The 27590-nt window shown below is 43.8% G+C and overlaps 1 protein-coding gene across 4 annotated transcripts in view; it reads left to right on the top strand.

Moving 5' to 3' along the window:
- LOC110537330 overlaps positions 1-27072 on the top strand; it is a 37461-nt gene extending 10389 nt beyond the window's left edge. Inside the window, exons 2-9 of one of the 4 annotated variants that reach the window (XM_036941166.1) lie at positions 12773-12807; positions 15441-15476; positions 16241-16337; positions 17517-17741; positions 18112-18252; positions 19808-20121; positions 20507-20776; positions 22696-27072. In XM_036941166.1, the coding sequence (XP_036797061.1) occupies positions 12773-12807; positions 15441-15476; positions 16241-16337; positions 17517-17741; positions 18112-18252; positions 19808-20121; positions 20507-20776; positions 22696-22950 (1373 nt within the window). In that variant the 3' untranslated portion in view covers positions 22951-27072. Of the gene's footprint in view, positions 1-12772; positions 12808-15440; positions 15477-16240; positions 16347-17516; positions 17742-18111; positions 18253-19807; positions 20122-20506; positions 20777-22695 lie in introns of all 4 variants that reach the window. The other 3 variants (XM_036941164.1, XM_036941185.1, XM_036941174.1) reach the window with 3 other exon arrangements.
- Positions 27073-27590: the final 518 nt, after the last annotated feature.

Genomic DNA, 27590 nt, shown 5'->3' with positions numbered 1-27590 from the left:
TGATTCCTACATTACACCACATCACTATTCTGTAACACCAGTGGTGTTGATTCCTATACCTCATAACTATACTGTACCACCAGTGGTGTTGATTCCTACATTATACCACATCACTTTTCTCTAACACCAGTGGTGTTGATTCCTACATTACACCACATCACTATTCTGTAACACCAGTGGTGTTGATTCCTATACCTCATAACTATACTGTACCACCAGTGGTGTTGATTCCTATACCTCATAACTATACTGTACCACCAGTGGTGTTGATTCCTACATTATACCACATCACTATTCTGTAACACCAGTGGTGTTGATTCCTACATTATACCACATCACTTTTCTCTAACACCAGTGGTGTTGATTCCTACATTACACCACATCACTATTCTGTAACACCAGTGGTGTTGATTCCTATACCTCATAACTATACTGTACCACCAGTGGTGTTGATACCTACATTACACCACATCACTATTCTTTACCACCAGTGGTGTTGATTCCTACATTATACCACATCACTATTCTGTACCACCAGTGGTGTTGATTCCTATACCACATCACTATACTGTACCACCAGTTGTGTTGTACAACTGGGGGGGGGGGGGGGGGGGGGGCGCTTTCCTATTTTGTTCCTCAATCAAGGGGGGAGGCTGATGACATCAGAGGCCACCATCAGACCGACTCCTTCAATGGCCTACTCCTTGAAGTTTGCAGTTGTGTCTAAAAAGCTCTATTTTGCTCAAAACACATTATTTCATCCTTTAGTGTGTGTAATTTACTGTATTTATGCTTGGCATATCGGTTTTCAACAGTAGAAGTTCCAAAATGGCTGGAGGATGTCTTTGTTAGTTTATTTGCTTATATGCCTTCAGAATGTGGTTCTTATTTTCAAACTCCCCCTTCACGCCACTTGTCCTCATTACCAGAACGACTAAAATTGGAAAAGTCAGAGAACCATTACTTTACCAATGTGGAGGCACGAATGGACTTTAGCGATGTGGTCAATTTTTATCTGAATCATAATGGCTGTTTCCTAATATTTGCAGATTGAGCTAAGGGTCCCTTATTACCAAAACACAAACTTCTCATTACCATGTCATTTTGGGAAAGAAAACATTCATTTTGGTAATCGAGAGCTTCTTAATTATTGACATAGCCTTGTTTTGTTCAATGTTCTCTACAGTGCATTCAGAAAATGTTTTCCACATTTTGTTGTGTTACACAGTTGGATTCAAATGGATTTAACTGTCATTTTGTAAAAACAAAAAACAAAAAAACACTAATATGTCTTGATTAAATAAGTATTCAACCCCCTGAGTCAATACATGTTAAAATCACCTTTGGCAGTGATTACAGCTGTGAGTGTTTCTGCGTAAATATCTAGGAGCTTTCCACTCTGGAATGTGCAACATTTGGCCATTATTCCATTCAAAATTCTTCAGGCTCTGTCAAATTGTTTGTTAAACAACCATTTTAAGGTCATGGCATAGATTTTCAAGCAGATTCCTCTCTGGCAACTGAGTTAGGAAGGTAGTCTGTATTTTTGTAGAGACTGGGTGTGTTGATACACCATCCAACATCCAAAGTGTAATTAATAACTTCACCATGCTCAAAGGGGTGTTCAATGTCTGCTTTTTATTTTTACCCATCTACCAAAAGGTGCCCTTGTTTGTGAGCCATTGGAAAACCTCCCTGGTCTTTGTGGTTGAATCTGTGTTTGAAATTCCCTGCTCGACTGAGAGACCTTACATATATTTGTATATGTGAGGTACAGAGATGGGGTAGTCATTAAAAAATCATGATAAAAACAATTTTTGCACACAGCGTATGCAACTTACTTTGTGACTTGTTAAGCAAATATTTACTCCTGAACTTATTTAGGCTTACCATAACAAAAGGGTTGAACACTTATTGACTCAAGACATTTCAGGTTTTCGTTTTTAATTCATTTGTAAAACATAATTCCACAACCCAGATGGTTTGGGATGAGTTGGACCGCAGAGTGAAGGAAAAGCAGCTAACAAGTGCTCAGCTTACAGTGGCTTGCAAAAGTATTCACCCCCCTTGGCATTTTTCCTATTTTGTTGCCTTACAACCTGTAATTAAAATGGATTTTGGGGGGTTTGTATAATTTGATTTACTTAACATGCCTACCACTTTGAAGATGCACAATATTTTTTTATTGTGAAACAAACAAGAAATAAGACAAAAAAATAAACTTGAGTGTGTATAACTATTCACCCCCCAAAGCCAATACTTTGTAGAGCCACCTTTTGCAATAACTACAACTGCAAGTCTCTTTGGGTATGTCTTTATAAGCTTGGCACATCTAGCCACTGGGATTTTTACCCATTCTTCAAGGCAAAACTGCTCCAGCTCCTTCAAGTTGGATGGGTGCCGCTGGTGTACAGCAATCTTTCAGTCATACCACAGATTCTCAATTGGATTGAGGTCTAGGTTTTGACTAGGCCAATCCAAGACATTTAAATGTTTCCCCTGAAACCACTCGAGTGTTGCTTTAGCAGTATGCTTAGGGTCATTGTCCTGCTGAAAGGTGAACCTCCGTCCCAGTCTCAAATCTCTGGAAGACTGAAACAGGTTCCCCTCAAGAAGTTCCCTGTATTTAGTGCCATCCATCATTCCTTCAATTCTGACTAGTTTCCCAGTCCCTGCCGATGAAAAACATCCCCACAGCATTATGCTGCCACCACCATGCTTCACTGTGGGGATGGTGTTCTTGGGGGGTGATGAGAGGTGTTGGGTTTGCGCCAGACATAGCGTTTTCCTTGATGGCCAAAAAACTCAATTTTAGCCTCATCTGACCAGAGTACCTTCTTCCATATGTTTGGGGAGTCTCCCAGATGCCTTTTGGTGAACACCAAACTTGTTTGCTTATTTCTTTCTTTAAGCAATGGCTTTTTTTCTGGTTACTCTTCCGTAAAGCCCAGCTCTGTGGAGTGTACGGCTAAAAGTGGTCCTATGGACAGATACTCCAAACTCCGCTGTGGAGCTTTGCAGCTCCTTCAGGGTCTTCTTTGGTTTCTTTGTTGCCTCTCTGATCAATGCCCTCCTTGCCTGGTCCTTGAGTTTTGGTGGGCGGCCCTCTCTTGGCAGATTTGTTGTGGTGCCATAGTCTTTCCATTTTGTAATAATGGATTTAATGGTGCTCAGTGGGATGTTCAAAGTTTCAGATATTTTTTATAACCCAACCCTGATCTGTACTTCTCCACAACTTTGTCCCTGACCTGTTTGAAGAGCTTCTTGGTCTTCATGGTGCCACTTGCTTGGTGGTGCCCCTTGCTTAGTGGTGTTGCAGACTCTGGGGCCTTTCAGAACTGGTGTATATTTCCTGAGATCATGTGACAGATCATGTGACACTTAGATTGCACACAGGTGGACATCTGAAGGTAATTGGTTGCAACAGATCTTATTGAGGGGCCTCATAGCAAAAGGGTGAATTCATATGCCATTTTTCCGTTTTCGTTTAAGTTATTTTTTTCCATGACATGAAATCCAAATAAACATCTATTTAAATTACAGGTTACTTTTACTTTTGTGGGAACTCCTTCAAGACTGTTGGAAAACCATTCTTCATGAAGCTTGTTGAGAGAATGCTAAGAGTGTGCAAAGCTGTCATCAAGGCAAAGGGTGGCTACTTGGAATAATCTAAAATCCAAAACCTTTGGACATGATTCCATATATGTTATTTCATAGTTTTGATGTCTTCACTATTCTACAATGTCGAAAATAGTTCAAAAAAATGTAAAAACCTGGAATGAGTAGGTGTGTCCAAACCTTTGACTGGTACTGTAAATACACTAATAAAATAATGACGTGATAATGCTAAAACAATATTAATTAGGGGAGCAGTGTAAAAAAAAATGGATTTGTTTATGACTTTTTTGGATTGTTTCGGTAATGAGAATGTTTGTGTTGATCGTTGTGGTAAAATACATCATATCTAATAGAAAAAGCATAGATACAGTGCCTTGCGAAAGTATTCGGCCCCCTTGAACTTTGTGACCTTTTGTCACATTTCAGGCTTCAAACATAAAGATGTAACTGTATTTTTTTGTGAAGAATCAACAACAAGTGGGACACAATCATGAAGTGGAACGGCATTTATTGGATATTTCAAACTTTTTTAACATATCAAAAACTGAAAAATTGGGCGTGCAAAATTATTCAGCCCCTTTACTTTCAGTGCAGCAAACTCTCTCCAGAAGTTCAGTGAGGATCTCTGAATGATCCAATGTTGACCTAAATGAGTAATGATGATAAATACAATCCACCTGTGTGTAATCAAGTCTCCGTATAAATGCACCTGCACTGTGATAGTCTCAGAGGTCCGTCAAAAGCGCAGAGAGCATCATGAAGAACAAGGAACACACCAGGCAGGTCCGAGATACTGTTGTGAAGAAGTTTAAAGCCGGATTTGGATACAAAAAGATTTCCCAAGCTTTAAACATCCCAAGGAGCACTGTGCAAGCAATAATATTGAAATGGAAGGAGTATCAGACCACTGCAAATCTACCAAGACCTGGCCGTCCCTCTAAACTTTCAGCTCATACAAGGAGAAGACTGATCAGAGATGCAGCCAAGAGGCCCATGATCACTCTGGATGAACTGCAGAGATCTACAGCTGAGGTGGGAGACTCTGTCCATAGGACAACAATCAGTCGTATATTGCACAAATCTGGCCTTTATGGAAGAGTGGCAAGAAGAAAGCCATTTCTTAAAGATATCCATAAAAAGTGTTGTTTAAAGTTTGCCACAAGCCACCTGGGAGACACACCAAACATTTGGAAGAAGGTGCTCTGGTCAGATGAAACCAAAATTGAACTTTTTGGCAACAATGCAAAATGTTATGTTTGGCGTAAAAGCAACACAGCTGAACACACCATCCCCACTGTCAAACATGGTGGTGGCAGCATCATGGTTTGGGCCTGCTTTTCTTCAGCAGGGACAGGGAAGATGGTTAAAATTGATGGGAAGATGGATGGAGCCAAATACGGGACCATTCTGGAAGAAAACCTGATGGAGTCTGCAAAAGACCTGAGACTGGGACGGAGATTTGTCTTCCAACAAGACAATGATCCAAAACATAAAGCAAAATCTACAATGCAATGGTTCAAAAATAAACATATCCAGGTGTTAGAATGGCCAAGTCAAAGTCCAGACCTGAATCCAATCGAGAATCTGTGGAAAGAACTGAAAACTGCTGTTCACAAATGCTCTCCATCCAACCTCACTGAGCTCGAGCTGTTTTGCAAGGAGGAATGGGAAAAAATGTCAGTCTCTCGATGTGCAAAACTGATAGAGACATACCCCAAGCGACTTACAGCTGTAATCGCAGCAAAAGGTGGCGCTACAAAGTATTAACTTAAGAGGGCTGAATAATTTTGCACGCCCAATTTTTCAGTTTTTGATTAGTTAAAAAAGTTTGAAATATCCAATAAATGTCGTTCCGCTTCATGATTGTGTCCCACTTGTTGTTGATTCTTCACAAAAAAATACAGTTTTATATCTTTATGTTTGAAGCCTGAAATGTGGCAAAAGGTCGCAAAGTTCAAGGGGGCCGAATACTTTCGCAAGGCACTGTAAGTACAGATCCTAATCTTAGTGATCCAAGAGAAAATGACAAGAAAAATTACACGTGAGAATTTTTGCGTCAAATGTCAGTTCCGTGAGAATGACCCATGTGTGTGTGTGTGAGCATACTTTTTTGGAGTGTGTGCTCTAGTGTGTGTGTGTGTGTGTGTGTGTGTGTGTGTGTGTGTGTGTGTGTGTGTGTGTGTGTGTGTGTGTTTGTGTGTGTGTGCAAACTCTCTCCTCTTTTTGAGGTGTGTGCTTTAGTGTGTGTGTTGTATGTGTATGTTGTCATGACGTTGGCCTATTGGGGGAGGTTTATGACCCCTATAAATACCTTTCCCCTTTTCTCTCTCTCTACTTTATAGAGTTGACTCTTGTAAAGACTTTGTAACATAGAGAGTCTGGTAACATCCAAAAGGTGGGAAACGGAACCATATTTCGGTAATCCAACCAGTTGAAAATATGCGTTGGTACTTAATGAATATGATCTCAGATCAGTTGTTGTCTGAGATATTACTACTAATGACAGGATGACATAAACTGTACCTTGGAAAGTCGACACATTCTAGTTATCAGATTAAATGCTTAAATGCTTAAATATGAAACTATTTGTGAAAAGATTAAATGTAATTTTAGCTTCTTAAATGAGAGAACGGTGTGTCATAGAGAAACTCTGCTCACTCAGAGGCCCGCCCAAGTGAACAGACATTGGTTGTAAACTATGAAACATACAAGAAAATTCAACTTTCTGTTCCGAGGACGTGAGGATGACAGTCCTACGTTAAAAGGGCTCAGAAAATAACCTAACGAAATTAGCATTGTGTTCAATGTGAAGGTGACTATCAACACACCGAAAGGATGAATTTCGACTATAACTGCAAAAATATAGCACGATCTTAAAAGTATGGCAACTTGGTATGAACTTTGAACTCTTATTCACTCCAGAAGTGATACCTCCTAGCCGTTGAGTTAGCAGCAGCCACTGTTGATTGTGGGCTAGGAAAGGACAGACGACGTATGCAGTCTAACACACACAACGATACTACAACGTATCCAGTTTACCACCAAAGACATTCTTCAGAGGACAAGAGATCCCTGCTGGGCAACCCGGCCTTCCATCTACGACAAACCTATTGAAGCACAGCTCAGAGTAAATATTCCTTGCATTTTCCTTTTCCAAATGGGAGGTTATTTAGAATGCGTAAGATTCTGTATTTACGATAGCATAGCTTTTCCCTTTGTTACTCAGTCTTCCCGCTCTTTCATTCAAAACCCAACTCCCTTTCTTTGTGTAACCAGCTGTCATATCTGTTCTGTCCGCTAGGGACGTTTTCCTTTATGACATAATTTGTAATCAATGTATGATCAATTCTGTGTGATTATTTAGGTATTTAGTAAATAAATAATTAAACCAAATGTTGTATTGCTGATTCAACTTGTTAGCTAGGGTTCGTGAAGAATTTACAACTTTTAGATGAGAATGAATAAAGTCATGATTAAATATTGACTGCTACTGATGTAAAAGATTACTAGGTCTTTAAGAGTTTATTTGGAAGATAACAGCTCTACAAACATTATTTTGTGGTGCCCCGACTTTCTAGTTAATTACATTTACCTGATTAGCTTAATCAGGTAATATTAATTACAGATAAATTATTTTATAGAATAGCATGTCATATCACTTAATCCGGCATAGCCAAAGACACGACAATGTATACAGTGTGTATGTATAAACTGTGTGTGTGCACGCATGCTTGACTGCCGCCAGCTTACTCCATTACACTGCTTTGATTATGATATTTCATTACTGAAAGGGATTCCCTGACATTGATTTGATAAAAAATGCTGACAGACAGACAGACAGATACGATTCACTCCACACTCTTAGAAAAAAAGGTGCTATCTAGAACCTTAAAGGGTTCTTCGACAGTCCCCATAGGAGAACCCTTTGAAGAACCCTTTTGGTTCCTTGTAGAACTCTTTCCACAGAGGGTTCTACATGGAACCCAAAAGGGTTCTACCTGGAACCAAAAAGGATTCTATCCAGAACCAAAAAGTGTTATCCTATGGGGACAGCTGAAGAACCCTTTTGGAACCCTTTTTTCACAAGCACAGTGATTGGAGCATTGATTGGCTGAGGACTGAATCAACTGACACATAAACACAGTCAAGGTGAACGACTCAGTGAAGAACTACTTCAGTGAAAGTGTGTGTGTGTGTGTCATCTGGCCTTGCCGATGCGTCATCATTCTGTTGCTCAATTATGTGAGTGTCTCGGTGACGGTGTAGGGTGACAACCCTTGATCAGTGTGTTTGGGAGAAAAAGGCAGTGATTATGAGAGTGCCTGCGTGTGTGTGTGTGTGCGCGTGTCCTTGCTGGTGAACACAGTGACTCAGTCTGAGAGTGAGTTATGAAACTGACACGCCATCTTGCCTTTAATGCTGACAGGAGAATATTATTATCAGATTGCTGTGTGTGTGTTGGCATGTGGACAACACTGCTACTGTCTATATCATTACCACTAACGACAGATAGAAGAAATGAAGCACGGTTATCTATTACAGAGCACCGTGCTTCACATTTGCTTTGCAGAATCAATTGGATTTACTAACTGATATTGAGGGTGCACAAATAAAGTGTGACTTAAACCAGCAACCATTTGGTAGACTGAAGGCACTTCCATCTGTGACATAAAGCTCCAGACAGACCACACCTTTCCCCACTTATCCCCCGATTGTACTGGCCTTTATTCGTTGAATCAGATGAATCCGGTTAGTGTAGGGCTGGAGAAAGAACTTGGTGACCACTGCTTAGTTCTTAGCCCAGGCTGTCAGTCATGGTAACCCATGCAGGGTCCTACAGGTGGTGGGGTTAATAACTAAGCTGGAGTAATGAGGCATGGCCTACCCTCTCATGACAGGTGTATGTATCATTGGAGGGTGGAGCAGAGGGAAGAAATGTTTTCAGGAACAGGCCATCCCCCCGCATCTTTCTCTGTCTGACAGACTGGCTTTTACGCTTTCACCCACAGCCTCCCCATACGCTCTCTTTGTACCATCTGGAGCTCTGGTGCTCAGCTGTTTCCCGGCCAAACTCTCTCACACACCAGCCCGCTACAAGTTCAGCCTGCCTCCCACGTGTCAACTAGCCTCACCACAGCTGTCACCACCAGCACCAGCCAACCAGAACAGAGACCCCACGTTCATATCCAGCTCTGCATCGCTCGTTTGCAGCAGGGCCTCTGAAATAAAAAGACAGATGATGCTCAAGCGCTTCTTCCCATGTCAGTGGGAGTTGTCAAGTCGCCGCCGGAGTCCGAGCTGCAGGGGCAGCTGCTGCAGATCTATGGTTGTTTGTTTGGCATGGCCGCCATGCTCTGTCACCCCCCCCCCCCCTCTCTTCCTACTCTCTTGCTCCTCTCTTTCTCCTCTCTTCCTGCTCTCTTCCTCCTCCTCTTGTTCTCCTCTCTTTCTCCTCTCTTTCTCCTCTCTTGCTCCTCTCTTCCTCTTCTCTTCCTCTTCCTCTCATTCTCCTCTCTTTCTTCTCTCTTCCTCATCTCTTCCTCATCCCCTTCACTGCCTCTCACTCTCCAGAGTGGCTGCGTCTTGGCTGGACCCGTCTCCTCCATTGCCGCAGGGGGATATCTATCTAGAAAGAGAGCTGGGCTGGGTATAGGGGAGAGAGCTGGGCTGGGGATGGGGGGAGAGAGCTGGGCTGGGGATGGGGGAGTGAGCTGGGCTGGGTATAGGGGATAGAGCTGGGCTGGGGATGGGGGAGAGAGCTGGGCTGGGGATGGGGGGAGAGAGCTGGGCTGGGGATGGGGGAGAGAGCTGGGCTGGGGATAGGGGAGAGAGCTGGGCTGGGGATGTGGGAGAGAGTTGGGCTGGGGATGAGGGAGTGAGCTGGGCTTGGGATAGGGAAGTTAACTGGGCTGTGTGGGGGAGAGAGCTGGGCTGGGGATGGGGTAGTGAGCTGGGCTGGGGATGGGGGAGAGAGCTGGGCTGGGGATGGGGGAGAGAGCTGGGCTGGGGATGGGGGGAGAGAGCTGGGCTGGGGATGGGGGGAGAGAGCTGGGCTGGGGATGGGGGAGAGAGCTGGGCTGGGGATGCGGGAGAGAGCTGGGCTGGGGATGGGGGAGAGAGCTGGACTGGGTATAGGGGAGAGAGCTGGGCTGGGGATGGGGGGAGAGAGCTGGGCTGGGGATGGGGGAGAGAGCTGGGCTGGGGATGCGGGAGAGAGCTGGGCTGGGGATGGGGGAGAGAGCTGGGCTGGGGATAGGGGAAAGAGCTGGGCTGGGGATGTGGGAGAGAGCTGGGCTGGGGATGGGGGAGTGAGCTGGGCTGGGTGGGGGAGAGAGCTGGGCTGGGTATGGCGGAGAGAGCTGGGCTGGGGATGGGGGAGAGAGCTGGGCTGGGGATGGGGGAGAGAGCTGGGCTGGGGATGGGGGAGAGAGCTGGGCTGGGGATGGGGGAGAGAGCTGGGCTGGGGATGGGGGGAGAGAGCTGGGCTGGGGATGGGGGAGAGAGCTGGGCTGGGGATGGGGGAGAGAGCTGGGCTGGGGATGGGGGAGAGAGCTGGCTCGTCGCTCTGCTCTGGTCATGTGCTCCCTTGTTGTTGCTGTGGAGGCTCCTATAGCTGCAGCAGTTACTCTTCATCAGAAAAGATGATGTATGTCGAGTAGCTGTTGTGTTGATTTGCTTTCCTTGCATCTTGTAGCTGACTAAAAATAGCTTTCAAATGCAGTTGTTCAAGGAATATTGTGCTGATTTGAAATATATGACCTCAGAATAAGACTCTTATCTGATCTGATGTTTGTGTGTGTATGTAAGTAAGCATTTCACTGTAAGGTTGTTGTATTGTGACAAATAAACCTGTTTGCACCTGGCGCACGTGACAAATAAACTTTTGATTTGATTTGATGTGTGATGCCGTATTCATATGATATGTGTGTTTTTATTAGTGCATATCTATGTGTGTTTGTGTCTTTTAGCCACACAGAGGAAACCTGGGACACTCTGTGCCCCTAGAGAGAAAGAGACGGAGAGATACCCGCTAATTATCAAAATCCAGAAAAGAGAAAATTCTACAATCACCTAAAAGGAAGCGATTCCCAAACCTTCCATAACAAAGCACAGAGAGATGAACCTGGAGAAGAGTCCCATAAGCAAGCTGGTCCTGGGGCTCTGTTCACAAACACAAACACACCCCACAGAGCCACAGGACAGAAACACAATTAGACCCAACCAAATCATGAGAAAACAAAAAGATAAATAGTTGACACATTGGAAAGAATTAACAAAAAAACAGAGCAAACTAGAATGCTATTTGGCCCTGAACAGAGAGTAGACAGTGGCAGAATACCTGACCACTGTGACTGACCCAAACTTAAGGAAAACTTTGACTATGTACAGACTCAGTGAGCTATTCCTATTGAGAAAGGCCGCCATAGGCTGACCTGGCTCTCAAGAGAAGACAGGCTATGTGCTCACTGCCCACAAAATGAGGTAGAAACTGAGCTGCACTTCCTAACCTCCTGCCAAATATATGACCATCTTAGAGACACATATTTCTCTCAGATTACACAGATCCACAAAGAATTCGAAAACAAATCCAATTTTGATGAACTCCCATATCTACTGGGTGAAATACCACAGTGTGCCATCACAGCAGCAAGATTTGTAACCTGTTGTCACAAGAAAAGGTCAACCAGTGAAGAACAAACACCATTGTAAATACAACCCATATTTCTGCTTATTTATTTTCCCTTTTGTACTTTAACCATTTGCACATCGTTACAACACTGTACATATACATCATATTACTTTTGTAATGTCTTTATTCTTTTGGAACTTCTGTGAGTGTAATGTTTACTGTTCATTTCATTGTATATTTCACTTTGGTTTATTATCTACTTCACTTTCTTTGGCAACGTCAACATGTGTTTCACATGCCAATAAAGCCCTTGAATTGAATTGAATTGAATTGAAATGAGATCTAGTCTGGTAGGCTGACTAACTGTGTGTCTCACACCTCAGCTGTGTCAGCCCCACAAGGTCAGCCTGGAAGACACTCAGACTGGCTGGAGGCCAGGGGGTCACACTACAGGAAACACCAACAGGGTCATTATGGGGTCAGACAGACCTGACTTCATCTGTCAACTTTAATCTCTGAAACTCTTTATTTATCCAGATGGAATAGGTGTAAATGGTGTGGCGGCAATCAGGTGGAAGCAGGTGCTAACAGCTACTCAGTCAGCTGAGAGCCCTGTAGAGGAGTCAGGCAGAGCAGACAGACAGGAGGAGGCAACGTGTTGGAATGTCCTCTCTGTAAAGCTAACACTACTCTACTGGTGGGTCACCGGACATCAAGTAGCTCAGTGTATTAGCGCCTCAGTGAGACATATAACTGACTGGTTTAATTCAATACTTCTACAGTCTGCAGATACAGCATTACACACACACACTGTACACACACACTCAGTGTACACACACAGAGAAGCAAACCCACCAGAGAGAGCGAAAAGGCCACAGACTCTGATAAAGAGAGCGAGCGCCCAGAGACGGCTGCTGTATTTAAACTCCATTACCACCAATGTCTCACTAATTAAACCTGTGTTTTAATTAGGATTTGGACATCCAGGAAAAGAGGAGGGATAAAACAATTCATTATTCCAACATAGTGTTGGGAATGTACTTGTAGGTTCTCTCAATCCCTTTGTCTCCCCCAGGAAGGATTCACAGTGTGTGTGTGTGTGTGTGTGTGTGTGTGTGTGTGTGTGTGTGTGTGTGTGTGTGTGTGTGTGTGTGTGTGTGTGTGTGTGTGTGTGTGTGTGTGTGTGTGTGTGTGTGTGTTTATTTGCGGGTGTATGTTGAGTAGCAGTGTCCTGTGGTCAGTCAGTGAAGTGATGCTCTTCTCTCTAACACAGTTAGACAGTAATGATTAGCCTACTGTTTTATGACTGTTTAGTGTTACAGCCAAAGTCACACCTTATCCCCCTGACCATGCTTTTCCCTCTCCCTCTCTATTGGCAGTGTGAAAGAACTTGCATGTATTCACATTGCCAAAACAAATTCAAACGATTTATCTCTCCTCGTTTCTTCTTCTTCTCTCTCTCTCTCTCTCTCTCTCTCTCTCTCTCTCTCTATTTCCCTCCCTCCCTCCCTCTCTCTGTTTTAGCGGCAGATGGAGTGCCAGTAAAGGATGGGGAACAGGTAAGCCTGACATTCAGGACTTTAACTATCACTCTTAATTCACACAGCTCAGCCACCCTGTTACACCCAATGGCTCCAGCAGTGGGGTTCTCACTTCCACAAATGGGGATCTTGATCCAAGATGGTGACCAACATCAACTTTAGCTCTCTACTACTGAAGCCATGAGTGCTACTGCATCTGCTTATAGAGTAGCTAGCTAGCGCACATGTTGCTGTTGGTTTGCTAACTTCCTCTACATTCAAAATGGCGTCTGTAGCTGGAAGGAGGACCAACCACTGTGGTTGGCTCATTGCTGTTGCTATGACGTCTGCTTCTTCTCTGTCACGCCTCAGTGCTGGCTCACTGTAGAACAGTAGGGGCATCACCCACCTCTCCTCCTCTCACTCCATCCCTCACTCCTCTTTTCCCAGATCCTTTCCTCTCCACTTCTCCTTTCAAGTCCTCTCTCCTCTCCTTCCTTTTGAGATACTGTTACTAAAATGATCTTCAGCACTTCTTGGATGATTTTGTGGCAGGAGAAAGAGGACCATTTAAATTGAAACTGAATGTACTGTACTGTGGATCGATCATGTGTTTCTCCTGACACACTTGCCCTTCAAACATGTAATAAAAAAAAGAGTGGGGGAGAGAGAGAGGAGAGAAACATCTGTGTCATCAGACAGACAGACAGACAGACACAGACAGACAGACAGACAGACAGACAGACAGACAGACAGACAGACAGACAGACAGACAGACAGACAGACAGACAGACAGACAGACAGAGTGTAACAATAAGAGAGAGAACATGAGAGCTAGGTTTTCTGGAGACTGAACACATCTGTAAGGGGACATGGCACCATGCCGCCCTGCTGGTTCTAAGGCCCCGGCTATTGTATTGTCAGGAACAATTCAGCTGATACAGGACTCAGAGGTGGTGTGACAGACGCTGGTGCTTATCTAGACTGTCACCATCCCCCTTCTGTTAGCCTGCTCCTCAGCCCCCTGTCTCTGTCTGTCTGTCTGTCTGTATGTCTGTCTGTCTGTCTGCTGACACAGATCTCACCAGAGAGGACACTGACACCGCTACCATCAGCCAGCTTACATCAGTTATAACACGCAAGCACACACACACACACACACACACACACACACACACACACACACACACACACACACACACACACACACAGATCGCACGCACACACATGAACACATGTGCACACATTCATACACACACGTGCCTACACGCTTGCACACAGACACTTCTGTATCAGCCCCCCCCAACCCCCACTGGCATGGATAGTGCTCAGTGTTTGGTGTGTCAGATGTAACCAGAAGAGGAAATGAGAAGAGAGAGAGAATCATTCAGTCATAACATATTCACTCTGCTATACTATGGAACTGATCTGGCTTTCAACTCCTCCCTTCTCTCTGTCGTTCTGGTCTTTGACTCTTCTCCTCTATCTTTCTGTTCTTTGAATCTTCTCCTCTCCATCTTTCTGGGCTTTGTCTCCTCTCTATTTTTCTGGTCTTTGACTCTTCTCCTCCTCTGCCTTTCTGGACTTTGACTTCTCTCCTCCTCTATCTGTCTGGGCTTTGACTCTCCTCCTCTATCTTCTGGGCTTTGACTCCTCTCCTCCTCTATCTTTCTGGGCTTTAACTTCTCTCCTCCTCTATCTTTCTGGTCTTTGACTCCTCTGTCTTTCTGGTCTTTGACTCCTCTCCTCCTCTATCTTTCTGGGCTTTGACTCCTCTCCTCCTCTATCGTTCTGGTCTTTGTTTCCTCTTCTCCTCTATCCTTCTTGTCTTTGACTCCTCTATCTTTCTGGGCTTTGCCTTTCCTCCTCTATATTTCTGGTATTTGTCTCTCCTCATCCATCTTTCTGGTCTTTGACTCCTCTCCTTCTTTCTGGTCTTTGACTCCTCTCTATCTTTCTGGTCTTTGTCTCTCCTCCATCTTTCTGGCCTTTGTCTCTCCTCCTCTATCTTTCTGGCCTTTGTCTCCTCTTCTCCATCTTTCTGGCCTTTGTCTCTTCTCCTCTATCTTTCTGGTCTTTGCCTCTCCTCCTCTATCTTTCTGGGCTTTGACTCTCCTACTCTATCTGTCTGGGCTTTGACTCTCCTCCTCTATCTTTCTGGTCTTTGTCTCTCCTCCTCCATCTTTCTCGTCTTTGACTCCTTTCTGTCTTTATGGTCTTTGTCTCTCCTCCTCTATCTTTCTGGGCTTTGACTCCTCTCCTCCTCTATCTTTCTGGTCTTTGTCTCTCCTCCTCTATCTTTCTGGTCTTTGTCTCCTCTCCTCTCTCTTTCTGGTCTGTCTCTCCTCCTCTATCTTTTTGGTCTTTGACTCTTCTCTTCCTCTATCTTTTTGGCCTTTGACTCTTCTCCTCTGTCTTTCTGGTAAAACCTTGTATTTGTCTCTTTGCGATCTTCTCCCTCTTTCCCTCTCCTATCCTTCTTTCTATTTCTGCATGTTGGTTATACTACTCTACCCCTGTCACTATCACTTCTCTCCTCCTCCTCTTTGTCTCCTCCCATTTCTTCCATGCTTGTGTACGTCTTTCTCTACTTGTCTCTTGTTCCTACTCTCTTATTCTTTCCTGCTCCTTCTTTCCCCATCCCCCTCTCTCCTCCTATTTTTCTCCTTCAGCATGGATGTTCAGACTTTTCATGGGAAAGAATCAATGTAAGTGTTGTGACATCATTCCTTCATCTACCTTTATTTCTCTATCTATTTGTTTTGATTTATTTGATTGAACTCACCTTAGGTAACCTACTACTTCGTCCCCTCACTTCCCCTCCCATCTAGCTCTCTCTATAGAGTATCTAACTCTCTCTATACAGTTCCCCTCCCATCTAGCTCTCTCTATAGAGTATCTAACTCTCTCTATACAGTTCCCCTCCCATCTAGCTCTCTCTATAGAGTATCTAACTCTCTCTATACAGTTCCCCTCCCATCTAACTCTCTCTATAGAGTATCTAACTCTCTCTATACAGTTCCCCTCCCATCTAGCTCTCTCTATAGAGTATCTAACTCTCTCTATACAGTTCCCCTCCCATCTAACTCTCTCTATAGAGTATCTAACTCTCTCTATACAGTTCCCCTCCCATCTAACTCTCTCTATACACTCTCTCAATGTAGTAGTGCACTGTGCACTGTAGTGACCACAGCAAACAATCAACCAGTGTGAATGTGCACTATGTTTTTATTGATTGCAGATTATAAAAAACAACACTCCCCATAATGCACTTCAGCACGAAGTTGTTCAAACAACGACCTCGGGAAATTAAGATTTTTTTTGTCAAATGATGACATTGTTTCTTTTTGACGCTGTATTAACCCAGTATCGACCTAACTTCTCCTCTCACCTACCCTCTGAACTCTGTGTGCTTCTGTGGCACACATCTCTTCCTCCATCTCTCTGTCATCCTCTTCCCTCACTCCTCTAGCTGTCTATGGAAGACACCACATCCATCCTGCCTCGTCTGAAGAGGAACAACTCCAATAACTACGGGATCGGTGCTCTGGCTAAGTCCTCACTGACAGGTGTGTCAGGTGTGTGTCTGTCCTGTAACTGGTAAACTGACCCCATGTCAGCTCCCGCCTGGACAGGCGCTGGAGCCAACATGGCCCCAGAGTGGGTTCCCCTGATTCACTTCCTCTCTCCATAATGATAATACTCGTCAATGGCTGACCCCCCAGTCATTGGTGGAATAACACTTAAACCTAACAACAACCCTATAAAGAAATACACTACCCACAATACATTGTTATGTGGCTTGTTGAGTTAACAAGAGGTGAGTGGGAGGTGTAGTTGTTTGTCTGTTAAGTGGTTGTTAAGCAGCGTTGAACTACTCTAGTGTCTGTGTGATGTGTCTACTGTCTCTGAGTGTAGTCTGAGTTTGTGTCTGTGTGTTAAAGTGTGTATAATTATGTAATGTGCATTGTGCACTGCGCAGTGTGGTGCAGTTGAAATGTGTATTGGAATGTAGTGAACTGCTAACTCATCATATATTGACTTGGACACATTAATTACTGAGCAAAGCCATAATGTAACCAGCAGACAGAATACAGACCGTCATGGCGGAACATGATTTCTAAAGTAGAGTGTCTTCCGCAGTGCACTGTATGCATCAGCTGAGGATGTCTTAACAGACACTGCAGGGGGAGTGGGGTTTCTGCTTAGCCAGCGCAGGCAGCTTAGCAGAGGTGTGAAAGCTATCATGTCAACAAGCCAACCTCTCATTACTGACACGCCTCTGGCCATCTCACCCCAATTAACCTCCTCTGTCCCATGATGCACCTCTCCCAGAGCAGACGTATCCATTTGCTCCTCCCTGTGCCCCATCATCCTCCTCGGTTCCACACGTCATCTCATCTACATTATAAGCATCTCTTCCCTATTCATTCAGCCATGAATCTAAAGCATGTTCATTAAGCCGCTCATTTAACCACTCATCCAGAGGCCCTTATCAGCACCAGCTAAATACTGACAGGATCAGACAGACCTAAATGTGGAATAATAACATAATATCTCATCTGTTTCCTTCCCCCTCTCTCTCCAACCTGATGCCTGTCTCCTAACTCCCCCAAACTCCACATTCACCCCTTCTCTAAACCCCTTAATATCCCTCCAACCCTCCCTTAATTCACTTTCACCCTTCTAACCCTCCCCAATACCCGCATCAATCCCTACATCCCTCTTCACTTCTCCCCCCTCCCCAGGTGTGAATCGCTCCATGAAGGACAAGGTGACCAAGCCTACATCCATGGCCCAAGGCCGGATGGCACACATGATCGAGTGGCAGAACTGGGACATGTCTGTGGTGGGCCCGGGGGGTGTCTCCGTCCCACGCAAGTCCACAGCAGAGCAGGAGATGGAGAGACGGTTGGAGAGCGACGCCTACAGCGACCTCAGCGACGGGGAGAAGGAGGCTCGCTTCACCGCAGGTCAGAGGGGGAGGGGAATTTGTCACTGTGAGAGATGACAGAAGCAATATGTGTGGTTGATGCTGATCTATACAACCAAGGTGGTGTTCAGAGGAAACCCTCACAAAATCAAGCCTTTTGGAAAAAGGGTTCTCATGTGTTGAACGCCACGTCATAACCAGACTGTTTATAGGTCAGCTAATCGGCATGGCATAACACCAGCCAAATATGTCAACATTGGCCTAGGCAGAGCATAACCATAGATATTAAATAGACTACATATTACATCTTTATTTAAATTAGCCATAGATATTAAATCATTAAGGTGCTGAGGGAAGGCAGCAGCCAACTGTGCCGTTACAATGACCCTGACTTACCCTCTGCACTCCAGGTATCCTGCAGCAGTTTGCCATCTCCCAGGCAACGCTCATGGCCTGGACCTCCATGGATGGAGAGAGCATGAGGTCAGGGTCTAACCAGGGCAGTGTGGCCCACCTCAGCGAGGTTAACCAGGAGAGCATCACCAGCCGAGGTAAGGGACTACAAATATGACCTCTAAACAACCAAATGACAGTTGAGGTAAAGGACTATAAATATAGCCTCTAAACGAGCATGTCAGTCGAGGTAAGGGACTACAAATATGACCTCTAAACAACCAAATGACAGTTGAGGTAAAGGACTATAAATATAGCCTCTAAACGAGCATGTCAGTCGAGGTAAGGGACTACAAATATGCTTGACAAACTACAGTAGCACAAATCAACTAGGGCAACCAAGTTTAAGGGATAGTTTAAGGAGCTAAACAGGATCCTGCACTGCGGAACCTTGTCTAAAATGTGCAGACAAACACGTTCATGCATAGGCTTGAGATCAGGCAACGCTGGAGTGTAGTGTGTGGGCTTACACTATGCGTCGTTTTGCTCAGTAACGAAGGCATCTTATTCCGTCTCAGCCTGGAGGGTTAACGCTGTGCTAATTTCAGATTCACAAACACAGCCTGGGGGAATGCAAGACCAGGGATTTCCACTGTATAAATAGTCCACTTGGTCATTATTATTCCACATCGCTGTGCTGTCCGTTACGGTGCTCCTGTATTTCTCCTTCTCATGCAAAGAGGCGTTCAGACATGGAGACATGTTGAAATCATAATGTGGTTTTCTCCCTGTGGTTTGTTATTGAGAGATAACAAATGGCCTTGAGGCTGTGTGATGATCATTGGTTGAATCACAACTTCAGGCCAGTTATTTCATGTAATTATATTGAAGTCAAATAACTGTAGAATGTTCTTATTAAAAGGCTGTCTCTGGATGTATTTTGACAGTTTTGAGTCATCATTAAAGTGATATCATGTGAGGTTGCCGGCATGATGCTTGCTAACTCTTAGCACCGCCATATCAACTCAGATCATGTATATACACCATTCCTCTAACTGAAACTTGTTAGGCCAATGTCACAAAGACGTGTCGGCGAATAAGTGTGATTTACCTCATCCTTTTGTGTTTGACAGCTTTTTTTGTATATAACGGCATTGGCAACACACAAACTGATGTTTTCCTCCATTTATTTTCCTCCTTCGCACAAAATGGCTACCATACTTCAAAAGTGTTAATGTTGTTATCAGTCAGTGGGGGATATTAGTCGCCTTGTTCATCCGTAACAAAACCAGATTGGAATATGAGATGGCAAAAACTACTATGACTCACTCTTATTCATATCAGCCGTGCTATTGGCTGAATTATATGTCATTTTAATGCAGGGCAGACAGACTCCCCAATGGCTATACAGAGTCATAATGCTGATGTATTGGACTACTCGGTGTAGCTACACTTGGTGTCTGTCTGGGGATTGTTCAAGTAAAGTCATTTTCTCAATTATAAATTTGGGTCTGAGAGGGTTGGGGTGTCCCCCAGGGATATCACATGATTCCTCTTCAGGTTTCCTCTTTCGGGAAAAGGCTGATGTCAGCATTGTAGATTTATTTGCAGTTTGATATCCATGAGGTCCAATGTAGTGCATCCGTCAAGGACAATCTACCACTTATCCCGCCTCTTCACTCTTCTATTTTCTCATTATTTTCATCTTCTCAGACCAGATATTGCACCACTCCTCTGCGGACATGTGGCCCAACACCTATGTTGCCCAGGGCCTCTACTGCCTCTCCTCCTCTGACGCCTGGGAGCCAATCAGCAACGAGCCCTCCGGAGTGGCCTCTCCCGCTGCTGGCTCCTACGTGATGCAGCAGGGCGGGACTTCCTGTGATGGGTATGATGGGAACGCGTTGCAGCAGCAGCAGCAGCAGCAGCAGTTCAACCTACAGCAGCAGAGTCAGCTCCAGCAGCTGCAGCAGCTACAACAGATACAGCACTACCAGCAACAGCAGCTCCTGTATCAGCAACAACAGGTGAGGAAAAACAACAGTCTAAAATGAGAGGAAAGCATTAACAATTTATTTCCATGGATAGACAATATTCATTCATGGTGTAGTCGGGCAGCTGACATTTTGTTTTTTAGTGTTTTTCGAGACAAGAATACTGAATTCGGCCTTTGATATGGTAATATCGTCAGAGATTCATTATTGTATCTCACTTCTTAGTACAACACAATTACACTGTCCCTTTCAATTCAACATTACGCTCAAAGGAAGAAACCCTTAACCACAGATTTAGGATCATATTTCCAGATTCTTTACCATTAGGGGGATAAACAAATATCTGATCCTGTATCAGTGGTGAAGGGGAACCTCTACCTACCTCCAGCTCCTCATTTTCTCTTCTTTCTCTCCACAGTCTCTGGAGCAAAGGCTGCACAGCGCCAACCACTCGTTGCAAGCCACGCCCAACAGCACCATCCATAGCCTGGCCCCTGCCACCCACGCCCCATTGGTGGACCTGTGGGGGGCGGGCCAGACAGGATCCTATCACGCTGATATTGGAGGGTACAACATAGGCGTGGCAGCGGTGGTGGAGGCGGCTCTGAATGTTCCGTCTGGGGATGAGGGGGCGGGGACAGACCATTCCCATCTGCTGGAGCAGCAAGAGGAGGAAGATGAACTGAAGGTGAGCTCATATTAGGTCACAGAGTTATCAGGGCCCAGTTTAAAAAAAAATATCTATCTGGACTTCGCCTATCGGATAGGATTAAATGCATAGAAATAAAATAAATAGAACAGGAGTCCACATTCAAGACAATGATTCATCCATTCTATTCATTATATTTCTATGCATTTAATCCACATCAATGATTTTTGAAAACTGCAGAGAGGTATATCCTTGATGCTTTAATATACAGTACCAGTCAAAAGTTTGGACACACCTACTCATTCCTGGGGTTTTCTTTATTTTTACTATTTTCTACATTGTAGAATAATAGTGAAGACATCAAAATTATGAAATAACACATATGGAATCATGTAGTAACCAAAAACGTGTTATACAAATCAAAATATATTTTATATTTCAGATTCTTCAAAGTAGCCACCTTTTGCCTTGTTGACAGCTTTGCACACTCTTGTCATTCTCTCAACAAGCTTCATGAGGTAGTCACCTGGAATGGATTTCAATTAACAGGTGTGCCTTGTTAAAAGTTCATTTGTGGAAAATCTTTCCTTCTTAATGCATTTGAGCCAATCAGTTGTGTTGTGACAAGGTAGGGTGGGTATACAGAAGATAGCCCTATCTGGTAAAAGACCAAGTCCAGCAAAAAATAAATGACAGTCAATCATTCCTTTAAATATGGTCAGTCAATCCGGAAATTTGAAAGTTTCATCAAGTGCAGCCGCAAAAACCATCAAGCACTATGATGAAACTGGCTCTCATGAGGACCTCCACAGGAAAGGAAGACCCAGAGTTACCTCTGCTGCAGAGGATAAGTTCATTAGAGTTACCAGCATCAGAAATTGCATCCCAAATAAATGCTTCACAGAGTTCAAGTAACAGACACATCTCAACATCAACTGTTCAGAGGAGACTCCGTGAATCAGGCCTTCATGGTCGAATTTTTGCAATAAAAAAAGGACACCAATAATAAGAAGAGACTTGCTTGGGACAAGAAACACGAGCAATGGACATTAGACCAGTGGAAATCTGTCCTTTTGGTCTGATGAGTCCAAATTTGAGATTTTTGGTTCCAACCATGTTCCAACCGTGTCTTTGTGAGACGCAGAGTAGTTGAATGGATGATCTCCGCATGTGTGGTTCCCACCGTGATGCATGGAGGCAGAGGTGTGATGGTATGCTTTGCTGGTGGCACTGTCAGTGATTTATTTAGAATTCAAGGCACAAGTAACCAGCATGGCTACCACAGCATTCTGCAGCGATACGCCATCCCATCTGGTTTGCGCTTAGTGGGACTATCATTTGTTTTTCAACAGGACAATGACCCAACACATTTCCAGACTGTGTAAGGGCTATTTGACCAAAAATGAGAGTGATGGAGATGACCTGGCCTCCACAATCACCAGACCTCAACCCAATTGAGATGGTTTGGGATGAGTTGGACCACAGAGTGAAGGAAAAACAGTCAACAAGTGCTCAGCATATCTGGGAACTCTTTCAAGACTGTTGAAAAAGCATTCAAGATGAAGCTGGTTGAGAGAATGCCAAGAGTGTACAAAGCTGTCATCAAGGCAAAGGGTGGCTACTTTGAATAATCTAAAATCTAAAATCCACCTACACATTTTTGGTTACTGTGTGATTCCATATGTGTTATTTCATAGTTTTAATGTCTTCACTATTATTCTACAATGTAGAAAATAGTCAAAAATAAAGAAAAACCATTGAATGAATAGGTGTGTCCAAACTTTTGACTGGTACTGTATGACAGAGAGACATTTCCATCTGAACTCGTGAATACACCCTTGCTTTCTCCTCTCCATGGTCAGAGAATCATGCAGTATCTGTTATATTCAAAAAGTTTCTCCCTGAATGTTCTGTAAGTGTCATCCCCTGACCAAGCCCCTGCTCTGTCCCCTGAACAGGACGAGGAGCTAACACTCTGCATGGAGCCGGAGTCTGCCACTCTAACACAGAGAGATGAAGCCGTCACCTCCGGGGGCAGTAGTCCTGGGCAACGTAGTCCTGGGCAACGTAGTCCGGGGCGCAGTAGTCCAGGGCAACCAGCACAGCAAATCACAGAGCGGAAGGCCTCTGATGTCAGCTGTGGAGGCATCCAGATTCTAGAGGAGAAGGAAGAGAAGCAAGGGTCTGCTGTTGCTGCCATGGCAACCAACTGATCGACAGATTGCCCTGAGAGACGTGACAGACTGACCCTCAGCGTCAGGAATGACTTATCATAATAATGAAATATTTATCAATAAATCTGTTCCTTTTCAGGTATCAAACACATTTTTGATGGGATATAAACTCTTGTGACCACTGAAGAGCAGAGGAGGAAGATTGGAAACAGACTCACGCAGTGACAACAGCTGGTCCAACGGACAACTTTTTTTGGAAGCCTACATTCCCAGACAGAAGGAGGAGGGAGGGATGAATAGAGGGAGGGATGAATAGAGGGAGGGATGAATAGAGGGAGGGATGAATAGAGGGAGGGAAAAAAGACTGAGCGAGAAAAAGGAGGTATGAGGGGACGATAAAAAGAAGAGGAGCAGCTGAGCTTGAGACATTTGCATCAGGAAGAGGAAACGGAGGAGGAGGGAATTGAAACGCGCATGCTTTTTAAACAAACGACTTTATCCAGTCCAGCGTCAAATATGATAATGATCATTACATCTATAGTAATAAAACATTATCATGACAACAATGATTTTCTAACAAAGAAAACAATCATGACAACACAAAAATCTATGTATAAGTGAATGATCAAAGAATATATATCAAAATCACTGTTTTTAAAAAACACTATCTCTCAATGGGAGAACTACTCTGTTTACAGCTTACACTCAACACATCAAATAGAATAATGTCAACCCCATAACTTGAAGAACAGAAACTCACATGTTATCCTCTTATGTCATTCACATCTAGCATCCACAACACTTATAGAACTAACTGCATGAATACAGAGCAACTTTAGTAGGTTGGGTTCATCATAACCCCCTAAAAATTACACCTATTCGATTATCCCCAAAAATGATTTAAATCCAAATTGGCTCTCTGCAACCTAACCACTGCAGTGAAATCTACTTGAACCCTCCTAACACAGTTAGAAAGACAACAACGTTACTATGTTGCTGTGTTCTCCAGATGTCCAAGGTACATAAAGGCTGCAGGCCTGTCGGCCACACACACAGCACTGCACAGTTAAAGGAATGTACTGTACAGTAAGATAGTGTGCTTCCTACTCTGTCTTTCCGTATGTTTCTTCAGAATACTATGGAGTACCTGTCCTATAGTGAACTGTATAGACTTTGCACTGAACCTAGGACACGGCTGGCCAGAGAAGACTCAGGGCATGGAGCTCCTTGTAGTCTGCTTGACTGTGCATCATGACTGACAGGTCCGTGTCATGGAGTGAATGGTGAAGAGACAGAGCTGTAGTAGCGAATCCCTTTGCACTGATGCCATCCAACAGATCAGAGGCTGCCTTTGGACTCTGTCACACGTCAATGTCCTTGATTACTGTTCAGAAAGAGCTCTTAGCATCACCAAGAACCAAAACAGAACCACTAGACGAGATGGATTCCGAGCTGTTGTTCCAGGTTCCAAACTAGAGATGGCTGGAGGAAGAGGGAATGCTCTGGAATGTTTTGGTACCAACAGAAAGAGGATTTAGATTGAGATGTGCTTCTGTTTTAACCCAGATTGTTGTTTTGATGTCAGCTCTTGGGGACAATACCAAGCTTTTCTTTGTGGAGAAAAGATGAGGATAATTTTTTTCTCTGAAAGGTGTAGGATAGAGCTGTTTGAATGGGGTGCTGATTCTTAGAAGGGAAAAACACATCTTCAAAATTGTAACTAATTAATGAGGAGCCAAACACAGGTCTCCTAAACGGCTTGTGGCCACTACTGTCAGATAGATGTAAATACTAATGAGAGAGGATATAAACCATCTCTCACAGTCCCCACTGCAACAGTTTCTTTATTTTCTACACGTCTCAGTCCCAGCTCTTTCCTTTGGGAATCTTCCTGAGCTCCCAAATGAAGCGTATTGCGTTTAGATTGGTTTCTATCACCACACAAGTAAAAGGAAAAGGATAGTGGAATGTCAACATTGTAAATAGTGTGAACGTTAAAGTATTGGATATCGGAATATTGCTTTAAAATAATGCAAAGGACCTCATTTGACTGGGTCTAAGGAGAACATTGAAGTCAATCAGGGAATAGAACTGAATAGAAGAACCAAACACTAGAACCGAACAGAACCGGTATCTTCCTGCTCATGGTGACTACAACGATGGAGCAAAACTCTGCCTGAGTCGAGTGTGACGTTTGAGTTAGCGTGTGTATTTCCTGAAGAGGAAAGTGTGTATCCCAACGGAGGAATGGTAGTGAAGTTCAGAGACATGATAGAATAGTGGAATTTTGGAGATACTGGTCTGGAGTATCTGTGCACGTGTCACTAATAAAAACCACAACAATAGCAGTTATTATTATTATTAGTATTCTTATTAATATTATTATTAATATTACTATTATTTGACGGCGAACAACCTTCTCCTTTCACTCTGATGATTGTGTGAAAAAAACATTAAGATAGATAAAAGGTTTAATGACTTGAATTCATTCATTTATTGATTGATTATTTATGCAATGTTGGGACAATGTTTATTTTTCTACTGAATGATTGACACGTCCTCCAGTATAAGACAGAATATGTGTGGTTGATGTAGAGCAGTTTCGTGTTGGTTGGGGCTCTCTCTGATCGGACAAACAGACAGTGAAAACTTCTGGAGGGCTACAATGTGGCCACAATTAATTGTAATCAGTTGTGTTAAAGCTGGTCTGGAACAAAACCCTGCACACACTGACTGCATCCCTCCAGGACAAGGGCTAGGGTTAAGGTTACCCACCTCTTCCCTGGAGCTGTCCATCATGAAACACACAATGATGTCATTTATATAGTCATAACCAGTCATGAAGATTCATGTCACAGCTGCCATGATCACCCAGGCAATGACAACGCAACCTCAACCACACAACTTCCTTTAGGCTACTAGTCATAAGTGTACATCAGCTGTCATGACACGTATGACGTGTCTGCAAGACAGGATGCATATTGGTGTTAGAACTAACCAAGGCTAGGAGTCTATCCTGACCACGTGACCTGACCAGGATAGACTCAGCGCCCCTACTTCTAACAGATGGTTCTGGTGAGCTGCAACCTTGTGGTGTTCTTCAGTTTGTGTTATGCATTAGCCTTCACCTGTCTGTCTCAGACTGGCTCTGAGAGCTACAACCTACAGGATGTCTTTACCCAACCACTCTTATTAATTTATTTATTTCGTGATTATTTGGGGGGAGGAATAACATGACAGCCTGTACATAGTTTATTATTTATTGTAGGTAAGTCTTTTTGAAGCAGTATTGTTCTGTGTGTTGTCCTTGGGACTTTCTGTAGTGATAGACCTTTGACCCCAGAGAGATTGTTCTGCTTCTTTGAAAGCACCAACATGGACCCAGAGAATGATACTACTTCAACAAAGATATTTTATTGATTCTTTTGACGATTAAGAACTTAATGAATTAATAAACTAACAACAAGAAGCCAAATGTATTTCCTTGAATGTTCCTGTTTATCGATTGTCTTTGTTGATTGATTGACTGATTGATTTCCAGTTGATTTCTTGTTATATATGATTCTACTGCCATCTTTCAATACGTAACGTTTGGCCTTTCTAGCCCTTGCTCTCTCTTTGTACCTGTTCTGTATATTTGTGTCTCTGTTTGTCTGAGTCTGTCTGTCCATGTAGTTGTCTGTTTTCTTGTTGGAAGAATCACTGCCTGAAAACATTGTTTAAAAAATCTGACAGATTGACCAAATTTGAGGCAAACATACATTTTTAAAAAATGATGTAGTCAGTTGGAACTGTGTGGCACAGAACCCTGAGGTAAATACACTTGTATACAATTGGGTTGATTGAATGTTTTAATTTGAGATGATCAATGTAAACTGGCAAGACCAGTATATTAAAGCCCATACCTATGCATGCTTATGGGAAGGTTGTGACGGGATGGTTCTTCCACGTGGTCTCCCCTCCCTTCCTCCTCGGCCGTAAACCTATATCTTTCTCTTTTCCTCCCCCTCTCTCTTTCCCCTGCACGAGCGAACACCCTCTTCCATCCCTTTCCCCTCTACTCCATTCTCTTTCTTCTCCCCCTCCTCCCCTCCTCCCCACTATCCAAATAAAAGAAAAACGGTGGAGAAAGAGCAAATAAACACACAAAGAGAATCCTGACGTGTATGTGTGTGGACATCTTTGAACAGTGAGAAGGGACATTGTTTTTTTATATTGTGAGGATGAGGAACGTCACCGAAAGCGTGCTTTTCTTTATGGTCAGTGAACACGGAGATGCAAAGCCTGCTGGGGCTTTGTGACGCAGTTCTTCTATCATGTTTCCATTCCCTCCCTGTCAACCCCAAACACACATTCTAGGTGTATTTCATCCTGAATACATGACAGTGCATCCATCCTTCCTGCCTTCCTTCATGTAATGGTAGTGTAGAAAACTTGCTGGTAGACATCAGGGATTACTTTAAGGAAGGATGGATATATGTTTTAAGTACTGATATAGGGCCCCAGCCTGGTAGCCAGATCTGTTTCTTGTTCAACTTCTTTGTCAAAGCCATACCAAACATGACAACCACAGAAACAGCAGAAAGCGTCCTGCAGGGGACTGGCAGCAATGGTTGAAGCCTACAGTTAAACCTCCCTGTCTGTCTGCTGTTGTCAGCCATTATGATGTCAGGAGAATG

Source organism: Oncorhynchus mykiss, chromosome 2 (genome assembly GCF_013265735.2).
Source record: "Oncorhynchus mykiss isolate Arlee chromosome 2, USDA_OmykA_1.1, whole genome shotgun sequence".
Classification (NCBI taxonomy): domain Eukaryota; kingdom Metazoa; phylum Chordata; class Actinopteri; order Salmoniformes; family Salmonidae; genus Oncorhynchus; species Oncorhynchus mykiss.
This window is presented reverse-complemented; position numbering and strand designations above follow the sequence as displayed.